Source organism: Schistosoma haematobium, chromosome ZW (genome assembly GCF_000699445.3).
Source record: "Schistosoma haematobium chromosome ZW, whole genome shotgun sequence".
Classification (NCBI taxonomy): domain Eukaryota; kingdom Metazoa; phylum Platyhelminthes; class Trematoda; order Strigeidida; family Schistosomatidae; genus Schistosoma; species Schistosoma haematobium.
Window position 1 is genome coordinate 63,971,208 of NC_067195.1, and position 26,111 is coordinate 63,997,318.

General features: G+C 40.6%; 1 protein-coding gene across 1 annotated transcript; it reads left to right on the forward strand.

Annotated features, from left to right (window-relative positions):
• Nucleotides 1–14,802: 14,802 nt before the first annotated feature.
• On the forward strand, nucleotides 14,803–21,142 carry MS3_00010460 (uncharacterized protein; the record flags this gene model as incomplete). The annotated part of the gene is made up of 6 exons (XM_051218825.1): nucleotides 14,803–14,878; nucleotides 14,912–15,115; nucleotides 17,368–17,396; nucleotides 20,810–20,870; nucleotides 21,036–21,095; nucleotides 21,132–21,142. The coding sequence occupies 6 exons, from the start codon at nucleotides 14,803–14,805 to the stop codon at nucleotides 21,140–21,142; spliced, it is 441 nt and encodes a 146-aa protein (XP_051072154.1).
• Between the last annotated feature and the right edge of the window lie 4,969 nt (nucleotides 21,143–26,111).

Genomic DNA, 26,111 nt, shown 5'->3' on the forward strand with positions numbered 1-26,111 from the left:
AAAAAAGGATGAGATAGTGTGTATGTCGAATTAGGGGGGACTAAACCGTTGTATTGGGTGGCTTGACTTAGATAGTACCTAGAATCAGTAGGTGGGTTCCCAAGTAGGCCAACGTTATGGCTTCCTCGTGTGCGGTGGGCAATATTAGTCCTATTGTGGTTAGTTGGGGAGGTTGTATGTTTCTGGTAAGGAATGAAGGAATGCCTGTTATTGTTGCCAGGAGAGGTGTTTCTGTCGTGTATAGTTTTGTGTTGGTTCATGGGGCTTACAAGGTTGACACTATATGACTTATGGGTATCACGTGTGGGCGTGGTTCTTGTCGAGTGTCGTTTCACATTAGGATGAGTGGGTGTTGCCAGTTCACTATGTTTGTTGTAGGGCATTCTATTGCTATGAGAAGGTGCATGTTTTGGGTTAGGGGTGCTGGAGTATTGGTGAGTTTTTACGGAGAGTTTGGTATTATTTCGTACAGCGGTGTCTGAGAGTCTGTAGCTGTTAGCGTAATCCCTGGGAGGATCATTTTTAGGCATTTTATAGGGGCCGCTAGGGTAATACTTGGACGCTATTGAGGCATAAGTGGTTTGGCAATTTGGGGTAGCTGAGTGTCTGGGCTGAGGGTGAGTGGTTGTAGCTGCTTTATGTGCGGTCTTGTCCTTAGGACTAATAGCAGTGTCCGACGTGCCTCCGTTTTTTGGGGGCAGTGTATGATATTTTAGGATTTGTGCAGTGACAAGAGCTGTAGCTGCCGCGGCTGCGTAAGCTGGGTTGATCAGTTTGTGTTCCATTGCAGATTCGACGCTGGATAGCGGTCCTGTCATGAATGATCCCAATCTTTTTAAATGTTGGAATACGCCTCAGTAATGACTGACTATTGAGGAGGTGATTAGCTTCAGTGGTGCTACCAAACTGAAATAGAATGGGACAGGAGGCTTTAGTGTCTGCTTTACGTAATCTTCTTGTTACACACCAAGATTGCGACAATCCACATTCTTGTAGTAGAGTATTTTTAGCATTTTTTATGTTCGTACTATCAGGTATATTATATACAATGACATTCTGCATACACTGAAGTCTTTTCAACACTTCAGATGATATATGGTCAATTACTTTTTCAGTGTTTTTTATAATTTCCAGATCGGGATTTTCTGGAACACTGATTAAATATTTGTACGGTAATAGGTCTTGAATAGTTTGGGTGAGGCTAAGTTCTGTTTGGCTGCTTTTAGGTCTACCAGTGGTGAGATTATTGGAGTTTATATCAAAGTTTTTAAGGTCGATATTGTTACATACAGGCCTGTTGCAGGTGTCTAGCGGATGTTCACTTTGTGCACACTTAGTTGGGGGATGGGGTATATGTCTGGGTGAGTAGTCAAGATCTACATCATCGGGCTGGCTATTGTAGGCAGGCTTACATGTACTCCGTGGGCCGCTACTCAGGATGGCCAATTGTGAGATTGCTGGGTGTTTGGGGTCAACAGCATTGTCTAAATACTGCTCACAACATGTGGTGCTTTTGTTTGAACTGACAAATGATGTCGACTCTAACAGTATGTGACTGCTCTTATTTATATCGACAAGCGAGATGCAAGGTAGTGATATGTCTTGTCCAAGTAACCGGTGCACGTTTAGTGTGGCTGAGGGAAGATCAGAGTAGGATGCAGACTGATCAGTGTGTTTATAAGGTTTCACATTATTCGCTTTAGTGACTGATTTAGGTCTTTTGCAGGTGCTATGGGCATCAGGAGAGATTATATGTTTTTTAGATGGCCTGGACATTATCGGAAGTAATGTATATACAAAGTATAATTAGGTGGACGGCGATAGTTGTAATTTAACTTAGTGAACGTGTAAAGTTTTATGGTAGGATCAGACCCAGTTGTAGCGGTAAATAAATCCCCTAAATAAGTAGCACTAAGTTTTCGACATTGGATGCTGACCATATGTTTTAGTGGAGTCATCTAGCTGAAGGCGCTCGGTCAGGCATCTGCACCAGATCACGTGTGGTAACGCCGTGCTCAACATCAACCGCAATCGCTAGCCAGATTAGATCAGAGAATTCCGATATATTGGTCATCGCCAAATATACTCTTCCGATCTCCTCGACTCTGTCTTTTGATTTCTCTTGGTGGGAACGAAATATATTAGGTGTTACTGGTAGAAGCGTTGTCAAACACTGAATACCTGTGACATCAACATTGGTGAGACCGTCGTGATCTGGTACACCTTATTGCAACTGTGAGTCTGTTCTTTTTTGGGATTTTTATATATCATTGCCTTATTTTTTACTTTTTTTAAACATTGTGATTTTTTTTTCGTGTTTTTTCTTGGATATATATATATTTTCCCCTCGTTCATTATCGTACTTCATACTTCATCATGACTGAACAGACACCTAAAGTACTCAAGCTTAAGACTTTGTCCCCACCTTCGTTTCAACTGATGCCTTTCTGGCCCGACAACATCGAAGCCTGGTTTTGCTACGCAGAAGCCGACTTCTCCGAGCACGGCGTGATCGACACACGTGCACAATTCCTCGCAGTAGTCAAGGCACTACCGCGCGAATTCAACAGGTACGTAACACCTAGTATGTTTACTAGTGATGTTTCCGATCCTTACGAAATCTTAAAACGCTCGATTCTTAAACGAGGAGATCTAACCGATCGACAAAGGTTAGATCAACTCTTCAATAACATCGACCTGCAACACGGTTCTGCGACAGACATGTTGCAACGGATGAGAGAGGTTATAGGCCTAAGAACTTTCGACGAAGGTCTATTCAAACAACTCTTCTTGTCAAAACTTCCCCAACAGGTGCAAGCAGTTCTGGTCTCGTTCCAGAACAACGGCTTAGACGAGCTAGCTGCATCTGCCGACCGCATTCTAGAAATTACGAAACCTTCTACTACCGAGGTATTTTCAGTCAAAGAAAAACCTCAAACGACTCAGAATGATATAACCGAGTTATGTCACACACTCACGCGTTATCTTAGTCTTCGTACCGACCGTAAGAGATCGCGCACACCACGTAGAAGCATTTCTCGTAAGCGATCTGTCTCTAGACCACGAGAGACAGATAACCCCGACTGGTGCTGGTATCATAACCAGTATGGAAAGCTTTCCAGAAATTGCAGAAAACCCTGCAATTTTCCCAACACGAAACCGACTGATTCGAAAAACAATTCGGGAAACTTCCAAGCCGGCACGCGTTAACGGCAACCGTAGCCGGCGAACAAAGCCGTCTGTTATTCGTCACAGATGTGACAACGAGAGTTCGCTACCTCGTCGACACTGGCGCAGAAGTTAGCGTTCTCCCAGCAAATCCTAACGACCGACTACACGAATCGACCCTAAACTTACAGGCGGCAAACGGAAAACCGATCGCTACATATGGCAAAAGGTACGTTTACCTTAACGTGGGTTTACGCAAACCCATACACTGGATTTTCGTTGTTGCAGATGTTTCTATGCCAATCATTGGTATGGACCTTCTACAACACCACAATCTGATCATCGATACGCGCAAACGGAGGCTAGTAGACGGGAACACTAATTTGTCCGTTTGCGTAACTTCTTTTACTGGTTGTAGAGTATCCCCAGTCACAGTTAAACATATGATAGACCCACTCTATCAACCACTACTCGATAAGTACCCTGGGATACAACAAACTCAACCGAAACTACCGTGTGTAACCAGCAACGTTACACATCACATCACGACTACAGGACCACCTGTATTCTCTAAAGCACGACGACTAGCTCCTGAAAAGCTAAGGTTAGCGAAAAACGAATTCGATCACATGATGGACTTAGGAATCATACGACCGTCAAGTAGCCCATATGCATCTCCGTTGCACATGGTCCCTAAAAAGGACAGCAACGATTGGCGTCCAACTGGTGACTATCGGCGATTGAACGCGAAAACCATTCCCGATCGTTACCCGTTGCCTCACATTCACGATTTGACAGCTACCTTGAAAGGTACAACTGTCTTTTCGAAAATCGACTTGGTTAAAGCGTATAGCCAAATCCCTATGGCTACTGACGACATACCGAAAACAGCTATCATAACTCCTTTCGGACTCTATGAATTTTTGCGAATGCCTTTCGGTCTAAGGAATGCTGCTCAAACATTCCAAAGATTCATAGACGACGTTTTTCGAGGTCTCAACTTCGTACACGCGTATGTTGATGACTGTCTAATCGCAAGTCCGGACAGAGAAACACATCTCAAGCATCTGGATCTTGTTTTCGAACGACTTCAAAAACATGGCATTACTGTAAACGTTCAGAAATGCCAATTCGGAACCGACTCGTTAGACTTTCTGGGACACACTATCGATGCTCAAGGCATTCGACCTCTTAGGACCAAAGTGGCGGCCATTCTGGATTACCCAGAACCGACCACCGTCAAGCAATTACGCACGTTCAACGGCCTGGTAAGTTTCTATAGACGTTTCATACCCAAATGCGCATTACTTATGAAACCTCTGACCGACCAACTTCGTGGAAATGCGAAATCCATTAATTTGGACGACACCGCACGAAAAGCATTCTCCACAGTTAAGGAACTGATTGCTAAAGCAACAATGCTCGCACATCAGGACACCCGAGCACCCATTAGCATCGCAGTAGACGCATCCGACTCAGCAATCGGAGGAGTCTTACAACAATGGGTTAACAACTCCTGGCAACCCTTGGCATTTTTCTCTAGAAGGTTGCTAGACACCGAATCGAGGTACAGCACATTCGGTAGGGAACTCCTAGCTATGTATTGTGCTGTACGGCATTTCCAACACTACATCGAAGGTCGTGAATTCACTCTTTTCACGGACCATAAACCGCTCACTTTCTCGTTAAGCTCTCCTTCTGACAAGTACTCTCCTCGTGAGTCTCGACAACTGGACTACATTTCGCAGTTTACTTCAGATATTCAACACATCTCTGGAGCAAACAATGTAGTTGCAGACGCTTTATCTCGTATAACTTCCTTGAACAGTTTCCAAGGAATCGACCTTCTTAAACTCGCCGAGCTTCAAAAAGAAGACAGTGATCTTCAGCACGAGTTATCGTCCACAACCCTTAAACTACGCATCAAACAGATGGGAACAGGTAAAGAAACCTTACTTTGTGACACATCTACAGGTAGGGATCGCCCAATCGTGCCGAAACATTATCGACGCAATGTCTTCAACACATTGCACAAACTTTCGCATCCAGGTGTTCGTGCAACCATCAAGCTTATAGCAGAAAGGTTTTGCTGGCCTGGAATGAATAAAGACGTGAGGGAGTGGGCACGCTCCTGTGTAAGCTGCCAAAAATCTAAGGTTATCAGACACAATAAATGTCCCTTAGGCTCGTTTAAAACTCCCGATGCCCGTTTCGACCATGTTCATCTGGATTTGGTAGGACCTTTACCAGATTCAAATGGATACTCTTATCTCTTAACCTGCGTTGACCGTTTCACTCGATGGCCAGAAGCAGTACCTATTAAGGACATCACTGCTGAAACAGTGGCCAGCACCTTCGTCGAACGATGGGTAGCAAACTTCGGTTGCCCTTCAACCATCACTACAGACCGCGGACGTCAGTTTGAATCTGATCTTTTCCGTCGTCTGACCACACTTTTAGGGATCACTCGCTTCCGAACGACCGCCTACCATCCACAAGCAAACGGGTTGGTAGAACGTTTTCACCGACAACTGAAAGCTTCGCTATCAGCTGCAAACGTTTCACAATGGACCGACGCTCTTCCACTCGTCTTACTAGGTATCCGCAATGCAGTGAAAGCTGACATTGGATACACTGCGTCTCAACTCGTTTATGGAACGACACTTCGACTTCCAGGAGAATTCGTGGATCCTTCATCCTCTTCAATGAACATGGATCTAACCTCCTACACGAACAAGCTTACAAACGCAATGCGTTCAGCTAAACCTGCTTCCACTCGACCTCAATCAACTGATGTTTTCGTTCAACCTGGCTTACGATATAGTACACACGTTTTCATTCGTCGAGACTCGCATCGACGACCATTCGAATCAGCATACGAAGGACCCTTCAAAGTTCTTCAACGTGAATCTAAGTACTATATAGTCGATAAGAACGGAACAAACGATAGCATCAGCATCGATCGCTTAAAAGCAGCGTATTTAGAAGGAAATCCTATCCACGTCGATTTTCCTTCGGTACAATCGAACGACACGACTCCGACACTTACAATACCTCATCCGACAACCAACACACACGATGATACTTCGACAGTATCCGAAAATAAACTTAAAACGACGCGTTCTGGAAGAAGGGTGAGATTTCCAGAACATTTAAACGACTATTGCACGTAAGGCACTTCTCGACATTTTATATTATTTTTAAAAAAAAACAATTTTAATATGCTTATATATTTTTATTTCTATTTAAAAAAAACAAAACAAAAAAAACAATTTTTTTAATGCTATTACGTGTTCATGAGTTTATTTTCCATTTTTTTCTCTGACATTGTGCTTTTACGCACATACGAGTGTATTTTCGACATGCACTTACATTTTCTTTTTTCTTTTCCAGGACGGCTGGAAAAGAACGATGACGTTTGTGAGGATCCGAAATTTTCATTGTACATTTTCTTTTTTTACTATGTTGTACCTCCGTCCCATATAGTAAGGAAAGACGACCAGACGCTGCTAAATTTAGTAAGCTATCAGAAGAGTGTTTACCAACGACAAACTCGTTGGGTTTAAACTTCTGGCTGGCCACGTCTTAGGGTCGTCACTGCCCCACTAGGGGGGGAGTGATCTGTAGCGGTAAATAAATCCCCAAAATAAATAGCACTAAGTTTTCGACATTGGATGCTGACCATATGTTTTAGTGGAGTCATCTAGCTGAAGGCGCTCGGTCAGGCATCTGCACCAGATCACGTGTGGTAACGCCGTGCTCAACATCAACCGCAATCGCTAGCCAGATTAGATCAGAGAATTCCGATATATTGGTCATCGCCAAATATACTCTTCCGATCTCCTCGACTCTGTCTTTTGATTTCTCTTGGTGGGAACGAAATATATTAGAAGGTGTTACTGGTAGAAGCGTTGTCAAACACTGAATACCTGTGACATCAACACAGTATTAGTTAAGAGTAAATATACTAACGTTAATTGGTGATAGAGATAGCGTGAAAATTAGCAAGATTAATTTATGACGTTGAGTTCCTAAATAAGGTGTCAAGTTGATAGAACCCTATCAATTACGAATTATTTATCGCTATTAAGTGTTAAATTAAAGAGAAAAACTAATAGGAAAACAAAATAATACCACGTGAAAAAAAGTTACAACCTTCAAAAGCGCTCCTGGCTTGCATGTGATAAAGTCTGAGAGAAGATACTTTATCATGGCAATACCGCCTAGCGTTATGTTTTTACAATCCCTTATTCGAGTCACAGTCCCAGACGACTGGAAGCTGAAGCACATCTTAACAATCTTAAAAGGACCTTCGAGCAACTGGTAAGAAACATCTCACTCAATACGTTTGAAAGTTGTGAAGTCTTTGACAAACGACAGTCTACGTCTTCATATCTCAACTACGGGGCTTCGGGAAGGGTCACTCCTCGATAATCAACTTCTGACCTCAGTGGACTGACGGACAACCACCCATGATCGCAAGGGGAAGGTTTATGTCATATACTTTGACTTCTCAAAAGCGTTCTATGGAGTGGATCAACAAGCTCAAACTGTTAGGTTTCTAGTCACTTAATAGTATGGTTGACTTTGAATCTAAGTAATCAACTTTTCACGGTCCGAGTAAAATTTACTTATTCTCGGACCACGCGAGGTTCTAATGAGAACCGCCAAAACTCGGTACTAAAAACTTTTTTTACCTTTGATTTTTATGTAGATGACGATTCTGAGCAAGTATATTCTGATTTACAGATTTCGCGGATGGTGTTAAACTTTGGAGGGAAGTTTGCGCCACGATGACAAGCTAGTACTTCAAGAGTACTTGACCTCATGTCAAAGGGCAAAGTGGTCAACCTAAAATATGTTGTGGACTATGTACACAAATTAGGTAATTTCCCTCTGGAGGTATCCCAAGTTGAAAATGACTTAGGAGTGATGGCACCACGTAATGTGAAACCTTACGCTATGCGACAAAAATGATTTTTAAAGAAAACCTTGCATTGGTAATGTTAAAGCATATTTTGAACAGTTTATGTCAGAACATTACATTTAATATCTAAAAGCTTTATTCCATCCAATTTACAGTACAGAATAAAGTATTTCCTTACTCACTCCAAAAGAATGAGAGTATACTAGAGCACAGGCGAGCCATGAAATCAATTTCGGGTCTCAAATTCAAACCCTATGGAGAGGGCCTCGAATCACTTCATCTTCGTTAATAAGAGTATAGAGGTCTCAGAGGTGACCTGATGACTCGGTGTGAAAACATGTATGCTGCCAGTATTTTGTTAGCCATTGGTTCTTCCGCTAGCCTGCTGTGTATTTAGAGTTGCCCTGATGTAGTAGCAAGAAAAAGAGAGCATACATCGGGTATTCACATATCAAGCTCAGATCACCTCTTAGTCCGCGATCAGTCAGTCAGTCATTCAGTCAGAGATAGGACATCGTAAGGAGGTCTAGCTACTCAAGCCGCCAATTTGTATGGTAAACCCCGGATTTCTGGAATTGCACGGAAAGCTTCCCTCCGTACATTTTCTAGGATATCCGAGACACCATTTAAACAGGAGCTTGCAGCCTGAGAGCGGTTGTCGATTTCCGATCTCACTGAGGTTGTGTATACAGTGGTGAATATACTAGTATCTAACTTTGTAAGTGTCCGACTTAAAGCCCATAGGGCTCCACACCTCTTAGTTGCAACCTCATGACAATGGGCTGTGGTCTTAACACCATGACTCAGTGCCACCCCAAGACTCTTGGGAGACCAGACCACGGGTACAGGCGCTTCTCCTATGCTGTACCTATCTACCTTTGTATCCCCGAAGTGCGTGTGGACATATTTGGCCACTTTTAGACCAGCTGATCAGAACATGTAAGTCCACCTGAAGTGTGCATGCATCTGCGACTCTTGTTGTTCCAAGTTGGATTTTTATATCATCAGTGTGTAGTAGTGTTGGGGGCTCAACTGTACTAAGGAGATCATTTACATACAGTATAAAAAGTGAAGGACCTAGGACAGAACCTTGAGGTACTAGACTATTATATTGTACCACATAGCTCCTTATAGTAAGGAAAAACGACAAGATACTTCCGAATATGTCAAGCTGTCATAGGAGTGTTTATCAATGACAAACTAGTTGGGTTTAGACTTCAGGTTGGCAACGCTTTAGGGTCATTACTACTCCATCAGTTGGGGAGTGATCTGTAGCGGTAAATAAATCTCCCAAATAAATAGCTCTGTAAGTCTTCTTGACATTTGATGCTGACCACATTAGTTTTAATTGACTCACCTAGCTGAAGGCGCTTGGTCATGCATCCGCACCAAATCAAGAGTGGGGACGCCGTGCTCAACATCCCATGCAGTCGCCAGCCGGTTTAGATCAGCCATTTCTCGATATGTTGATAACCTATCAAATATATCTTCGGACCTTCTCGCTTCTGTCTTTTGATTTAACTTGGTGGGTACGATTTCCGGCTTTAATAGTAATATATTTTTCGGCACTATAAAAGATACTTTGCTGATGTCTATGTAGACAATATCCGCTGATTTCGAGTGCGGTTTATCCGATCCTGTTGATTTTTCCGTTTCTAAAGTGGTAAGGGCTGTTAGTAAAATCGCCTGGATTGAAGTCCACTGTGAGCAGCCGGTTATGTGACTTTGTATTTGGGTCTAGTTCTTCGTCTAGAAAAAGGTTCGTAGTGAAAGCTGCCCCAAAATTGTTCACCATAGCCTCTGCTTTGTCCTGATCATCCTCTATCATTTAAGATGTACTCCCCTCAATATTTATGTAGGGAATACAATGATGCGTGCATGTTCCGTAATTTATGTACGAGAACAGTACCTTCGGCTGCTTCATTACAGGTTATGCTTAATGCTTTTCATATTTTTGCCCTGCTGTCTTCATTGTGATAATAGACTTGTTTCGGATCGACCTGTGGCGTCCCATCGTATTTGTTATTCCAAGACTGATGGTGAAGTCCCAATGTTTCTTTTGTCTTAGTAAGTGTCAAATATCTCTGTCTATCCAAGGATAGCCGTATTTCTTGTTTGGGACTGTCCAGGGTATAAATGGTTGAGACACTTGATTGTATAAATGCCTGAAATCATCAGAAATTTATAACGTTAAAGAATCCGAGACGCCTAATTTAATTATAAATTTTAATTCGGAAATATTCGTTTAGTGTTAATTCTAGTAGGCTACGGAGTTTTGATTTTAAACGTTTGTTTAGGCAACAGCTACTTGGGGATTTAGTTATTTTACTAGTGCAGTTGATAGTATCTAAATTTTTAATCTTATTATCTAAACTATGTTCGCATTTTAGACTGTTAATATGATAGACCAATCCATAAACCCAAATACGATTAGCAACAACGACTATGATGGGTTTATTGATAAATGTTAAAGGCGATTCAGATGATTCCTAAATTTAGGAGACATGAAGATATAGTGTAACGTATGTACGGGCCAGGTTAACATGCAGGTTGTTGACGTATATGACGATTTAAAAATAATGAACATGACCAGAAAATAATTTTAAAGTTAAGACTGCTTGTGAAACTTCAGGCAGGAATATGATGCGTTATAAACCTTCCATAAGAAGTTACTGCATTTAGCTTAGTGACACTTACAAATATATAGCAAAAGGAACCGGAAAACATATACATGTTAAGTAAAAAAAATCACTAAGTAAAATAGTTGAACTCGCCTGGGTTATTTTTGAAATTTGAGTCGATGCCTCTTCTGCTGATGTTGCTGAGTCGATTTTCCAGTGTACAGGCGAGGCTGCAAAGTTTACCGCCTTCATGTCTGCTTTCCATATGTTAGGACGTGGCGTCGCAACTGCTTCACAGGTAATCTCAGCCATGGACTTGGATAAGATGATCACATGCTCACTTTTCCACAAAGGTGGGGGAGGAAGTCACTTGGCTGATATCATCCCCGTATATGAAGAATAAGTCCAAGAGGGACGAAGAGTTTTGTAGGTCATATCTGGTGGGGTCTCCAATGTGCCGGAACAAAGCCAGGGTGAGTATGGTTTCTAACAATTTGTAATCAAACTATGCATTTGATGACTCAGAACTAACAAACCAAATTTATTCGTTAGGTCAGACTACGTTCTTCGTTATAGCGCACGAAGCGTTTTTGGGTGACACGAACTGCGTCCAATCTAAACAGTTCCAATTTGAAAAAGAGATGAAATTTTGTCTAATGTACAAAATGCTGCGAATGTTAAAGTTTGTGCTATACAATCAAGGGTTTCTCTAACATAAATCAATGTGTTAAACGCTAAAAAGTATAGTTCTTAAACAGGAGTTCGATTCGTGAGAGTCATTAAAATATTCCCTATGAGCTGGGACCATATATCTGTCTGCAAAGAATCCAGCAACCATTCCAGGTAAACAGTCAAAGGTTGGCAGTCATACTCTGGATCACACCGTGACGCTGGGCGTAGTCAAGTACGACTTTAATGTCAATAACCCGACAAAACCTAACAGTTTAGTTAAGTAACAAAAGGTAGGACTGTAGAATTATAATCCACTATGATATTAGTACTGCTCTAATAATAGACCTAATACTAAACTTGTAGATTTATTATGATGTATCTGCCTAATCTATAAGATTTTACTTGGATACCACAGCATTATCTATCTTGACTCATTCGTATTGTACTGATCATATACGGTGAAGAACACATTTAGGCTGGAGATAGAACAATATATTTAAAATAGATAAAAGACTGTTAAATAAGTAGGATCACGCTGGCAAAGCCGAGTCACGCCATTCGACCAAACCGAACTAATTGAATTAATTACTCCCTCCTTCTCCATCGTTGGGTTTCTCTCTGCTTTAAATGTTGAATATCTATTTTCCCACTTGTATCGTGTTCAGCTTTGGGGATTGTGTGGTTAGGGCGAAGTCCCACTACAGGTCTTTAACCAAGGCCACATAAACAAAGTCAGACGAGAATGACTGAAAGGACTCAAAGTGTGGTGAGACAAGACATGAATAGATGTCGAAATACAAGACAGAGCAAATAAATAAATAAATGTCATTACTACTCAACAAAACGCTCTGAAGGAATTTTCGTTTTCTTTCCGTCACACTGCGAATAACTTAATATCTTGCCTTCTACATTTCAGTCGGCAGCACACCAGTTCACACGTTCCTGAGTCGTGTGTTACCGTCTCGACAGCTCGTATGGTGACGGTGTTTTTCATGTACGGGACAAACCCGCCACCCTCACGGTTTAGTCTACCATCCCTACAAAGCAATAAACCAAACCACTTAATTTAACTATCATACACTTCTTTCGTTATTCACGTTTCGTAGATGGTAGTGACATCAAGGATTTTTGTGCTCTGTACAGTTTTGAGCTCCGCCATTTTTATTTAATAGGCTGTGTGGAATACCCTAAACTCGGTGAAAAACTTTTCCGTACCATCTATAGTGGTAGGGGGTCGTCTTGCCCCAAACTTTTTTCCGCGTGTATAAGGTATTTCGCACCGTTTCAGCGGTGCTAATTTATTTTTACTTCTACCGATCGTGTCTTAATACGATCAACCAGCATGAGATCATGACGGACATATATTTCGGATCCAGTCAGTTTGCGCGAATTATCCAGTATTAAGCTTCTTTTTTCAACAGAAATGGAGAAACTTTGAAGAGGCGGCCTTTTTGCACAATTTCAGATTCCGCTTCTTGTCTTTCTCTACAAAGCTTATTAATAACAACCCATACAACTGTTTCTGAGATTAGTTTGTTTAATAGGAACTTAATGTAGCTTAGATCGTGATCAAATCTAGCCTATTGTTCCTTTCCGGAAGACACTTTTAACATATAAAATATGAATGACCTCTCAGAGAGACACGTCTTGACAAGCTGTGAAGTTTTGTCTCCTAAAGTCTTCCCATCCCTGCAGTCTAATTTGGCGTCAGAAGTGCAAGTCTCACTCTGTTTCCTTAATTATCCGGGTATGACTGTAAGCCACTCACTGATCTCATTTCGCCTCTTAATCACATCCCATACATCGCTCAGGCTATGCTCCTCCCCGGCCTTTTTTGAGTTGATATGGGAATCCGGAGCTGAAACCGTCGATTCACATATCTTGGAGCTCCCTATCATTTGTTCCTTATTAGTATACTTCTTTTTATTACTTGTATCCATGCCTAAATCTGTGTAGTTATTATCCGCTACATTATGGAGGTATGTTAATGCTTTCATTAAAATCTTAAGCCGGACTCATGGTGACACTCTTTGCCTCCTCGAAAACGGACATCTGCTATCAGTATTTCGAGAAGCGTTCAGTCTAAGGGATGCGTAGCACAGAGTACCCACCCGTGATCTGGTGTGGATGTGGCCGAGCGACTTCAGCTAGAGTGTATGACGTTAAACAAGTGAGGTTGGTATCAATAGTGAAGACTCACAGAATTGTTTATCTTGAGGATACATTTACCTCTATAGAACAAATAAGAAGCCGATTTCTAGAATAAGTGTTCTTTGAAATTCTAAAGGTGATAAACGTTGAACACAAGAGGATCAGAATTCTTTGTTACTGTAACTGAAATATCTGACTGAAATGAGTATGAAAGAAGTTTTTACATCTTAGTATACAGTAAAAACTAAAAGATTTACTCTGTACAGAAAAATCGGCTAAGTCCCCGTCTTTTAATTCACAGACGTTTTCTGTAACAACGTTTTTAGGAGCACGAGAAACATAGAAAAATGTGATGAGTTAGGAAAATTGTTTTCTTTTTCTTGTTCAGATAACTCAGTAATACAACTGAAAGGTTGTGGCGGGATTTACGAGACGGTAGGAACAAGTGGTTCATTTAGTAGGGTCAATAGATTAGTTGGACGACTAAAACTATTCGGAAATTAGTTAAGCAAAAAATTTATACACATCTCATTGGAGGATTTACTCTTATAGCAATCCCGGCTTTCTGATTGGGTTGAGCACTACAGCTCGTCCTGCAGGGCCATATGGTACCATCCGGAGTGTTTACATGAACACGTTTTTTCACCCCTGTTATCTGGGTTTTGTTATGTCATTTCTCGAATCATAATTCGAATATTTTTATGAAATATAGCCCTCAGTCATTGTGTATAAATGGTATTTTACTGTACTGCTTTTTTCGGCGAAATTATAATTTATGGACGAACCAACCATGTATAAGATAACAGATCTTGGATTTTGGCGCGGATTTCACTCATTCCTTCGAATAAATAGAGTTTTGGCATTATAGCTGGTGTCAGTTCGTGATGAAAACCCTATATCTAATTTCCACCCTTAATCATCAACTGTAAATCATAATTTTAATTCATCACAAAGGTTTGTAACCCTCATTTGACTCTGGTTATTAGGTGGACACTCTAAAGGTCAATCTGGCGTCTCTCAAAGGTCGTCCGTAAATTATAGTCTCACCTTTTTTCTCATACCTTATCATTTGCGACATTTCAGATTTTTCAGCTCCGCTTGATAGTGCGCTAAAACAATATCAATCAGCTTCCTATTTTTAACGCATTAAACCGTTTTTGTATTCGGTTTCCGAAGGTTCATCAGACATTTCTCTATCGATTTTCAGGTGGCCTGCTTCCAACCTAAATACTGCCTCTTAAAAACAGATATTTTCAGTCTTCCATGGCCCTATCTGGATTTAGTGATTTTGATGAACTGTCATCTTGTGAGACACTTTTGTATCACAATGGCCTATCAGGTTTGAAGAAACACTTTGCTAATTCTGTTAAAGCGATCAGTTTTACCCATGTTTTTGATAGGAAGAAAATTGATTCTTGCTTTCAGTCACTACATACTTCAGACGTTCCAAGCAGCAAAACATGCTCACCAGTTATTATAGACGGCGAAAAAAGTGTTTCGTCAAATTCTAGACTTGTCCTCCCACCCAGCAAGCCAAGTTTTCATCTTAATCATGAGGACCGACCAATGTTAGCGGGTATGTATCTTTTATATATGGACATTTTATAGTTATTTTGTTCGTTCGTGCCCAGTTATTCACTGAGTTGAGAAATCAAATGGTTAAATGTGATACGCGACTTAATGTCAGTCAGTCAGTAACAACGTAGAACTTCGTACGTACGTACATCAGTTCGAGTTGCCATACCACATTAGCACAAAGATCCAGTTGTCGATTCAAATCCCGTAGTGGTAGAGGTAGTAAGAGTATAAGCAGTAGTCGGGAAGATTAGGATTTGGAGATGTTATTTAAAGAGTATAATCCAGTGAAATAAATTTGGGAAGAGGAAAAAGAGACAAGGAAGAATCAGGAGATTAGAATTCGGGAGAACACAAAGAGTGTATGCACCTGCGCCATTGCAAACGATTTTGAGCCATGTCATTCAGGGTCTCTAACCATCGGTTGCTATCATCTCGCGGTCCCGTTTGTTATTTGAATTGTTACATCTGATAATAGAATAATTCTAACCATGGTGGATTTACGGTGTTACCTAGTCTAGGTTCAGGTAATAAAATCAATTCACAAATATCTCTTAGCTAGGAAAGACATATGAGTGTATCTATTGTTCAACATTTCATACCGCTTACTGACTTGTACGTAGTAAGCTATAACTTGGTTTTTCCCTTTGACTTCACGTTTTCCAAAATCCAATATTTGCTCCATCACAACCGGTATTATTTTTAGGGGAAAAAATAATAAAATTTTGTTGCACTTACTTGATGGTGAGGTTAGATCAACGGTCTACGAATCTCAATTTAAAACCTAATTTTACCAATAACTGTTCGTTGACCCGACTGGCATCTTTATCGTAAACGCAGTAGTTACGTTGTTTTATAATTTTGTATGATTTAGTGGGAATGTGATTCGATGCTTTAAACAACGTATTCAAAAGCAGGGCCTCGGTTAGGTCGAATCTTATTGACGCTAATTTAAATTCCTGGGTAAGACTTTAATGAACAACCCACAGCTTGTTAATTGAATAAGAATTAAAGTGAATAACACTAGGTACGTTATTCATTATACGTTTTCATCTATCATATAATCCTAGATAGCTCTACACATGAAAACTCAAAGTTATTCACTAAAATTTCATAAATTTGTGGGCAGGACTGTTAAATCATTAGTCTCAGTATGGGGTAAAACAAATAAATAATGGAAAGAAACGTGCATGTAGCTATGAAATGATTGATCGCTGATGCCCTCAAGTGCCCTGGTATGGTCGAGAGTGGGGAGAGTCAGCTCTCCATCTCGGAATGCTCTCACACGGCTACGTGCATACAACCACTGTGAAGGAAGTCCTACTCACTGTCTTCTCGCGGCGTGGGTGTCGTTTACGAAATTGAGATTTATTTATTTCAACATATAGGTATTGGTACAAAGAGGCACCAAATACATATGCGCCACACAAATCTCATTCGATATGTCTGAGGGCTGTGATACTGCCCGGGTGCCCAAACCGAAGCAGGTCGTTTTCTTAGGGGTCCACTCCCCGAGCCTTCGACCTGAAGGTCTGATCCACAAGACAGTGGAGCATCGTAAGGAGATGCATTCCCATGGAAGCCGGTGACCAACGATTGGTTCATACGCCATTTGTTCCCGCAGGATACTGGAGCCCATATGTACCATTGGTTTGGAATCCGGTTAAAGCGCCGGGCATTCGCTTTTCGTCCTCTCATTTTCGTAAACAACATCCCCGTCACGAGAAGGCAGTGAGTAGGACTTCCCTGGCAGAGGCTATATACGCGTGGCCATGTGAGAGCATTTCGAGAGGGAGAGCGGACTCTCCCCACTCTCGGCCTTACCAGGGCATTTGGGGGCTTTGACCGGGTCGGTGGATACGGCAGATCTACCCAGGGAAGTTGGCAAACTTTGATTCCAAACCAATAGTGCACATGGGCTCCAGGATCCTGAGGTAACAAGTGGCGTACGGACAAATTATTGGTCACCGGCTGCCATGGAATTGTATCTCCTTACGTTGCTCCACTGCCTCGTGGACTGGACCGTTAAGTCAAAGGCTCGGGGAGTGGTACCCTAAGAAAACCATATTCTTTGGTTTGGGCACCCGGGTAGTATCCCGGCCCCCACACAAATCGAATGATTTATGTGGCGCATATCTATTTGGTGCCTCCTTGTACCTATGTTTATGTGCTTAAACAATAAAGTAATAATAATGCTTTTTGCTTATTGTATAAAATCTTAGATATTTTATGACTTTCCATTTTTTCTTCCAGAATCTTTTTTATCACCTGATGCTCATCCTGTAAGTGTATAGTGGCATGCAGCTACCCGAGGATTTTTGTCTGCTATTTTAATGTATTTAATTAAGTATTCCTAACTAACGTCTTCATTTTATTGCGTGCCTTCAAAAATACGATATCCTTTTGTGTTGTAATTGTTTTTGAGTAGGCCGAAAACCACAATTTCTGCTTTTATTTGTTCTTACCATGATACATTTTGTCAAAATTTATTAGCATACGACAATAGCAATTTATCTGCTCGAGACATCTCTATGTGAAGCTTCACATTTCAGCTCATAAACTATGGGTGTTGGTTATCTATTTTGATAGGGTTAGGGTAAGGTATTATTTTGGTTTGCTGACCTTCGAGTTGCTTACTTTACCAGCTTTTGGTTTCGTCACGCCACATTATTTAGCATAGAATTAGGTGATTATTAAGGTTATCCATGTTCAAAATTAATGTTTGAATTGCCTATGGAACGAATTTTTACTACGATGTAACTTTATAGACGTCAAATAACAACCTTTCACCACATAAACTTCATTTATTTCTAGGCTTGTGACTTTGTGCAGAAATCGTGTACTATATTTAATCTTTGTTTAGACTTCTCTTGACCTGTTATTTCCTGAAACAAAATAAATTTATATCATCCCGTCTCCGTTGTCATTTATCAACCCACGTTTATAGGGAATGCAAATTTTATCAGATCCTAATTAAGTGGAATTTACTAGCCCCTAAAGATGAGTTTGATACATCATTTTTGAATGTACAATAGTCTAGAGGTACTTGAAAAGGAAGTCGGATTAGAGTTGGTCTTAGTGACCTGAGAGCTTGACCGCAGTGACCATGGTACAAACTCTCGAGGCCGGTTACATACATTTTTGTGTTAACTCCGTAACTGTTGATGCCTAACCGTTGGAGGCGGAAATCTGTGTAATAAGGTGAAGTGTGCATTTTTAGGGTCGACCTTTTCTAACTCCACCCTTCTTTTATGGGAAGGCAGCATCGCTGTTATACTGGTTGTGTGAGGGAAATACCTTACTGCCGTCACATCTATGTACGGTCAGCAATACGACTTCGCCCTCGGACCTTGGGTTTGCTGGTCATAGTTTTACCGTTTCCCAATCTACCTATCTGACATGGCAGGACCTTGAAAAACGATAGTTCCATCCAGTATAGCCCGATTGGTTCATCACGATAGGCAAGCCCGACCACCATGTCAAGGTAGTGGCAACGGTCATCTGACTTTGAACCTGGTTGTGGCTGCATCGACCACATATTCTCCATTCGTCAGATCTCAGAACACAGGCATACTTATCGGCGTCCGACAATTATAGTTTTTCTTGACTTAAAAGCAGCATTTGACTCTGTAGACCGAGAGGTTCTGTGGCAGTGTCTGTCATTAAAAGGCGTACCTCAGAAGTACATAAACCTTGTGAAGGCTCTTTACTCGAACACTGCCAGTCGAGTCAGAGCTTATGGCGAACTATCATCTGACTTTGTAACCGCATGTAGTGTCCGGAAAGGCTGTCTATTATCTCCATTTTTGTTCAGTTCCACCATAGACCTACGGTTGGAAATAACGTTCTCGTCATCTGAATTTTTGGGCATTGGTCTACCAGGAGGTCCACCTATTAACTTAGAATGCTCAGATGACATAGTCCTGTTTGGTGAAGGCGCTGATAAAATGCAGAGTCTTTTGGTAACACTGAGAAACAATACCAGGATGCGTTTCTCTCCCTCTAAATGCAAATTGTTGCTTTAGGACTGGCCTGCGTCAACACCTGAACCAAGGGTAAGGAATGAAGTTGTCGGATGTGTCTGCAACTTCATTTATCTTGGAAGTCTGATCAACCTTAATGGGTTGGCGTTTAACGAAATCTCTCCACGGATCCAGAAAGCTCGTTTGGCTTTTACCAACTTACATCACCTATGGTGAAGGTGAAATATCCATCTATCAATTAAAGGAGGGGTATACTGCACAGCAGTTCGTTCTGTTTTACTTTAAGGTTGCGAAACGTGGTCATTAAGAGTTGAAGATATTCGTAAGCTACTAGTATCTGACCACAGATGCCTTAGAAATATTGCTCGCATCTACTGGGACCAACGGATAAGTAATAGTGAGGTTAGACACAGGGTATTAGGAAATGATGGTAAATCAATTGATGATGTGATGCTATATCAGCTCCTCTCTTGGTTCTCACGTCCTCTATAGTCCTCCTGAACGTTTTGTTGATGCAAATATGGTCGATTTGGTTTTGTGTAGAGTGATCCGGTGAAGTCCATGTGGTTTTGTGTATGCGTTTATGTGGGAATATGGTGCCGCCAATGACCAGCTTATTGAAGGCACATAGATTTGCAAATCTCTCACCGTTTTCGTTTCTTTCTCCCAGTCCGTGTCGTCCCATGATGTCTTCATATCCAGTGTTGTCCATTCCAAACTTGGCATTGAAGTCTCCCACCAGAATGGTCAGGTCCTTTGTTGGGCACTTCTCGACGATTGACTGCATCCTATTGTAGAATTGATCTTTAGCGTCTTCATTGTAGTCGTTGGTAGGCGCATAGCATTGGCTGATGTTCATTGAAATACCCTCTTTCTTTGTTTTGAACGAGGCTTTGATGATCCTTGGTCCATGAGATTCCCATCCTATAAGTGCATTTTGTGCTTGTTTGGACAGCATTAATGCAACTCCTTGTGTATGTGGTGCATTTTCTTCTTCATGGCCGGAGTATAACAGGAGCTCTCCTGTAGTTAGTCGTTGTTGTCCAACTTGTGTCCAATGTGTTTCACTGATCCCAAGTACCTCTAGGTTGTATCTTCTCATTTCTGCAGCAATTTGGAAGGCTCTCCCGGTGTCCCACATTGTACGAACATTCCATGTACCTAAATAAATGGTTGCTCTGGTTGTCAGAAGGGGCATCGGCCTCGTAACTTCCGAAGGAATTCGGCTTTCATCATGAGGCGTCATAATTCTTCTAAATGAAGACCTTCTAACTCCCAGGGCAGAGTTTAAAAGGTTTGAATAATTTTTTCTGGTTAGCGTTTTTTAGCGAGTTAGTTTTCTACGGGATGGGGACGCTAACCCCATGCCCAACCCTCCTCCTTTATCCGGGCTTGGGACCGGCAGTAGCCCCCAGAGGGACTCCGGGCGGAGTTACTTCGTACCTTCCATTCTACGAATTAGTTCTTTCCCCACAATTTTTTTATTACCATTGAAGCAACTACTTCTATGAATTTGGTGTTCATCTTGTGCTAAGTAGGTGTGGCAACTTGGACGGATGAACATATGTGCCTGGTCTTACGTTGTAGCTGACTGAATGTACAATAGTTGGCCTGTAGGTAAACTATATGGAGTAACTAGAGTATGTTTTCAAGCCTGATTTAAATGTTTCCCATTTCCTTTTAAAAACTTTTTTTCTCAATGTGATGCTTAGGTGGCTGTTCGTAAACTCCGAGGTCGACGAAGACGTGGGAAGCAAAATTTGTTGAATTGTTGTAAGTCTGTTTTTCAAGTTTTCGTAGCTTGTTTTAATGCATTTTATTCATTGTCCAACTAATTTCCCGTTTTATCGAATCATCAAAACGCCAAACAACTTATCTGTCATGTATTTAGATACATTCATCTATACTACTGAATTAGAGTTCTTGTTTTTTTTTCAGCATCCATTTCACCACTTCGGTTAGATCAATCAGGATTACTTCAAACGTCAAGTATTGAAAGTAAGTTTTTTGTGTTCCTTATATTTTTCCTACAAGTAATTGAATAGTTAATTACATAAAGTGGTTGTTTATTATTTCTAAAAGCCACTTGCATTATGCTGCAAAATGTCAGAAATCCAGTTTCACCACTGATTAGTTTATCACAGTATATTGCTTATTTAATATGAAAAATCTATCTAACGCTCAATTTATTTGAAAGTATTAAGACTCGAAAATTATATTATACTTAATTCTCAATTAAGGGAAATGATTGCTTCATTTCAAAGTCTACATCTAACACCTATCTATACTATAGGGGAGTTTATAAGAATTTACTCAATATCTTTGTAGCCAAGTACGTCAATAATGTCTAATATTATTAAATTACTCAACTAGGTAGAGTTGTAATGAAGATGTTTTAGTATACACAAATCATTTATTGAACAGTGATGGAAATAAAAAACTGAGTTAATGGTAGTAGGATCTCATTATCCGACGATCGTACGACAGATGAACTACAGGAATGAATTTAACTTCTTGAGATAAAAGATAATTTAACACCTATGAAATAAATTAAAACTGCCATTTCATAATAACCTAGAAGCAGACAGCGATACCAAGCGACAATATTTGATAAAAAAGATGAATGACTTTCATTTCTCATAAATATATCTTTGGTCAAACAAAATGGATTTGTATTTTCTAAACAACAGCCTTCATTCTAGATTGAAATGAAAAAGTTGTTCGAAAACACGATCATCTTTTGACGACTTAAATTCAAATAAACTGCTTTGGGAGACATACATACAAAACATAGGTTTATAACTAAATTTTCAGTTTAAAGTGATGCTAATAAATGCACATCCTATTTCCTCAATAAAAATACCTTCACGCATTTGACCAGAAAAAAATTGCGTAAATCAAAAAAACAACAAGAAAAACAAATATATCAATACAGAAAAACTTGATGGTGGAACATGTTCAGGTTTATAAAATAAAACTAACGATTACCATGCCATCAAACAGGACATTGAGTGCAATCACGCTCATCGTGTCAGTGGTAGTTGAAGTGAATGTGTGTGGCGACGTGGAGCACTGCTTTATTGGATGAGGTGAACCACTGTGGTTTTGGTGAAAGTATAATATTGTGTTTTGTTGAATATTTGTAGAGTATTAACTTGTGTGTTTTTAATTTCAGGTGGAACAGTGGAGCCTGTGGGTGCGGTTGTCCCGGTGAGTTTGGTTTTAGTGAAGCTTTCAGTATTCAATTTATATGGGAATAGTTGTGTGTTTCTGTTGTATTTCCGTTGATGGTAGTGGTGGTGGTAGTGGTGGTGGTGGTGGTGGTGGTGGTGGTGGTGTATGAGGGAAGCTAGTGCGTTGTACATGTTGTTGGTGTGGCTATGATTATGATTACGAATAATATTGTTTCCGTTGTTGTTGTTTCTATTGTAGATGATGGTGGGTAGACGGCGTGGGAGAAGAGGCACGGTCAGAGGGAATGTGGGGAGTGGTGGTAAGTGTGATATTGAGTTTCTATGTGGTTGGTGGATGTGAGTAGTCAGTGTTTATGTGGTGGAGGGTTGAATAAGAAGGTTGATATTTGTTTTGTTTAGGATATTTGTCTATGTGATAATGTGGGTGTTGTGTTTCGCTTGTCATATTGGTGCTTGCGTTGATGATTATATTCAATGTTACTGTGAATATGACAGTGGAGTGTTTGTTATCGATGTGATGATGAGCATTTAAGATTTTGTGTAATTGTTTTTGTATACTTTCAGAATCGTTTTCCCCATTGAGATTGAGCGAGTCTGTGTTAGCAGAGCCCATAGTTGAGAAAGGTAATTTTGAGATATTTTCGTAGATGTTCAGTTGAGTGTTATTTGTTAGGAACGACTTGTTTTATTGATATTGATTATGGGTTGTATTGTTTTAGGATCAGTGAACGGAGATGCGAGCACCGTTTCAGGGTGTTCTGTTTTGACAGTGGATGAATCTAAAGCTGTGTGCGTGTTGACGGCGATGGATCCGAAATTGACGGAGGGTGATGAAGAAGGTGAGTGCATTGAAACATGTATGGAGTTTTATGTGGTTGTGCAGAAGTGTACATATTGGTTTTGATGAGTTTGGTGTGTTTGTGTTGGGAGTTGAAGTTGTATATTTATGTTTTGGATGCTATTTGTAGAAAATGCGCATCCGAAACTTTCCTTAGTAACCTTTCATTGTTTCGACGTGATAGTATCAGACTCAACTGATGTGTGTTTGTTAATCGGTGAATTTTTTCAGAGAAATCGATGTCAATGAATGGCGATTTGAATTCACTAGTTTCTTCTCGATCGATCAGTTTTCCTGACAGAGGTAATTGTTGATTTTTGACACTTTATTTGTTGTCAAATCGTTTGGTAGTGTGGGACGTGATTCATGAGTATTGATGTTGTGTTGGGTATTGTGATAGTTATGTTGCTTTTGAGTATTTGTTTGGTCACATGGAGATATTTTGTGTGTTAGTGTGTGTGTGTGTTTGTTTGTTTGACGAGTTGATTTGTAGAGTGGTAGCTACGATGTTTTGTAGTTGTGATAAGTGTTTAGTGATGTGCGAAGACGAGTGTGTTGTTTTCCGACGAGAGAACAGCTAGATTGGGTAAGAATTTCCGTTATGATGTACATGATTGAATTGAGTGACCGGTCCGAGTTACGACAATTGTGACTTGGTAGTGTTAGATCGTTAAGCAGATAGATTCATGGTTGTATGTAATTGCATGGAATGGTGAGTGTAATTATGTTGATCGGGTTTAATTTGTGTGTTTTTATTGTGTGAGTTGTGGTGGTGAGTGAGTGAGTGAGTGAGTGAGTAAGTAAGTAAGTAGGTGGTACGTGAAGTGAATGTGTGTGGCGACGTGGAGCACTGCTTTATTGGATGAGGTGAACCACTGTGGTTTTGGTGAAAGTATAATATTGTGTTTTGTTGAATATTTGTAGAGTATTAACTTGTGTGTTTTTAATTTCAGGTGGAACAGTGGAGCCTGTGGGTGCGGTTGTCCCGGTGAGTTTGGTTTTAGTGAAGCTTTCAGTATTCAATTTATATGGGAATAGTTGTGTGTTTCTGTTGTATTTCCGTTGATGGTAGTGGTGGTGGTAGTGGTGGTGGTGGTGGTGGTGGTGGTGGTGGTGGTGTATGAGGGAAGCTAGTGCGTTGTACATGTTGTTGGTGTGGCTATGATTATGATTACGAATAATATTGTTTCTGTTGTTGTTGTTTCTATTGTAGATGATGGTGGGTAGACGGCGTGGGAGAAGAGGCACGGTCAGAGGGAATGTGGGGAGTGGTGGTAAGTGTGATATTGAGTTTCTATGTGGTTGGTGGATGTGAGTAGTCAGTGTTTATGTGGTGGAGGGTTGAATAAGATGGTTGATATTTGTTTTGTTTAGGATATTTGTCTATGTGATAATGTGGGTGTTGTGTTTCGCTTGTCATATTGGTGCTTGCGTTGATGATTATATTCAATGTTACTGTGAATATGACAGTGGAGTGTTTGTTATCGATGTGATGATGAGCATTTAAGATTTTGTGTAATTGTTTTTGTATACTTTCAGAATCGTTTTCCCCATTGAGATTGAGCGAGTCTGTGTTAGCAGAGCCCATAGTTGAGAAAGGTAATTTTGAGATATTTTCGTAGATGTTCAGTTGAGTGTTATTTGTTAGGAACGACTTGTTTTATTGATATTGATTATGGGTTGTATTGTTTTAGGATCAGTGAACGGAGATGCGAGCACCGTTTCAGGGTGTTCTGTTTTGACAGTGGATGAATCTAAAGCTGTGTGCGTGTTGACGGCGATGGATCCGAAATTGACGGAGGGTGATGAAGAAGGTGAGTGCATTGAAACATGTATGGAGTTTTATGTGGTTGTGCAGAAGTGTACATATTGGTTTTGATGAGTTTGGTGTGTTTGTGTTGGGAGTTGAAGTTGTATATTTATGTTTTGGATGCTATTTGTAGAAAATGCGCATCCGAAACTTTCCTTAGTAACCTTTCATTGTTTCGACGTGATAGTATCAGACTCAACTGATGTGTGTTTGTTAATCGGTGAATTTTTTCAGAGAAATCGATGTCAATGAATGGCGATTTGAATTCACTAGTTTCTTCTCGATCGATCAGTTTTCCTGACAGAGGTAATTGTTGATTTTTGACACTTTATTTGTTGTCAAATCGTTTGGTAGTGTGGGACGTGATTCATGAGTATTGATGTTGTGTTGGGTATTGTGATAGTTATGTTGCTTTTGAGTATTTGTTTGGTCACATGGAGATATTTTGTGTGTTAGTGTGTGTGTGTGTTTGTTTGTTTGACGAGTTGATTTGTAGAGTGGTAGCTACGATGTTTTGTAGTTGTGATAAGTGTTTAGTGATGTGCGAAGACGAGTGTGTTGTTTTCCGACGAGAGAACAGCTAGATTGGGTAAGAATTTCCGTTATGATGTACATGATTGAATTGAGTGACCGGTCCGAGTTACGACAATTGTGACTTGGTAGTGTTAGATCGTTAAGCAGATAGATTCATGGTTGTATGTAATTGCATGGAATGGTGAGTGTAATTATGTTGATCGGGTTTAATTTGTGTGTTTTTATTGTGTGAGTTGTGGTGGTGAGTGAGTGAGTGAGTGAGTGAGTAAGTAAGTAAGTAGGTGGTACGTGAAGTGAATGTGTGTGGCGACGTGGAGCACTGCTTTATTGGATGAGGTGAACCACTGTGGTTTTGGTGAAAGTATAATATTGTGTTTTGTTGAATATTTGTAGAGTATTAACTTGTGTGTTTTTAATTTCAGGTGGAACAGTGGAGCCTGTGGGTGCGGTTGTCCCGGTGAGTTTGGTTTTAGTGAAGCTTTCAGTATTCAATTTATATGGGAATAGTTGTGTGTTTCTGTTGTATTTCCGTTGATGGTAGTGGTGGTGGTAGTGGTGGTGGTGGTGGTGGTGGTGGTGGTGGTGTATGAGGGAAGCTAGTGCGTTGTACATGTTGTTGGTGTGGCTATGATTATGAT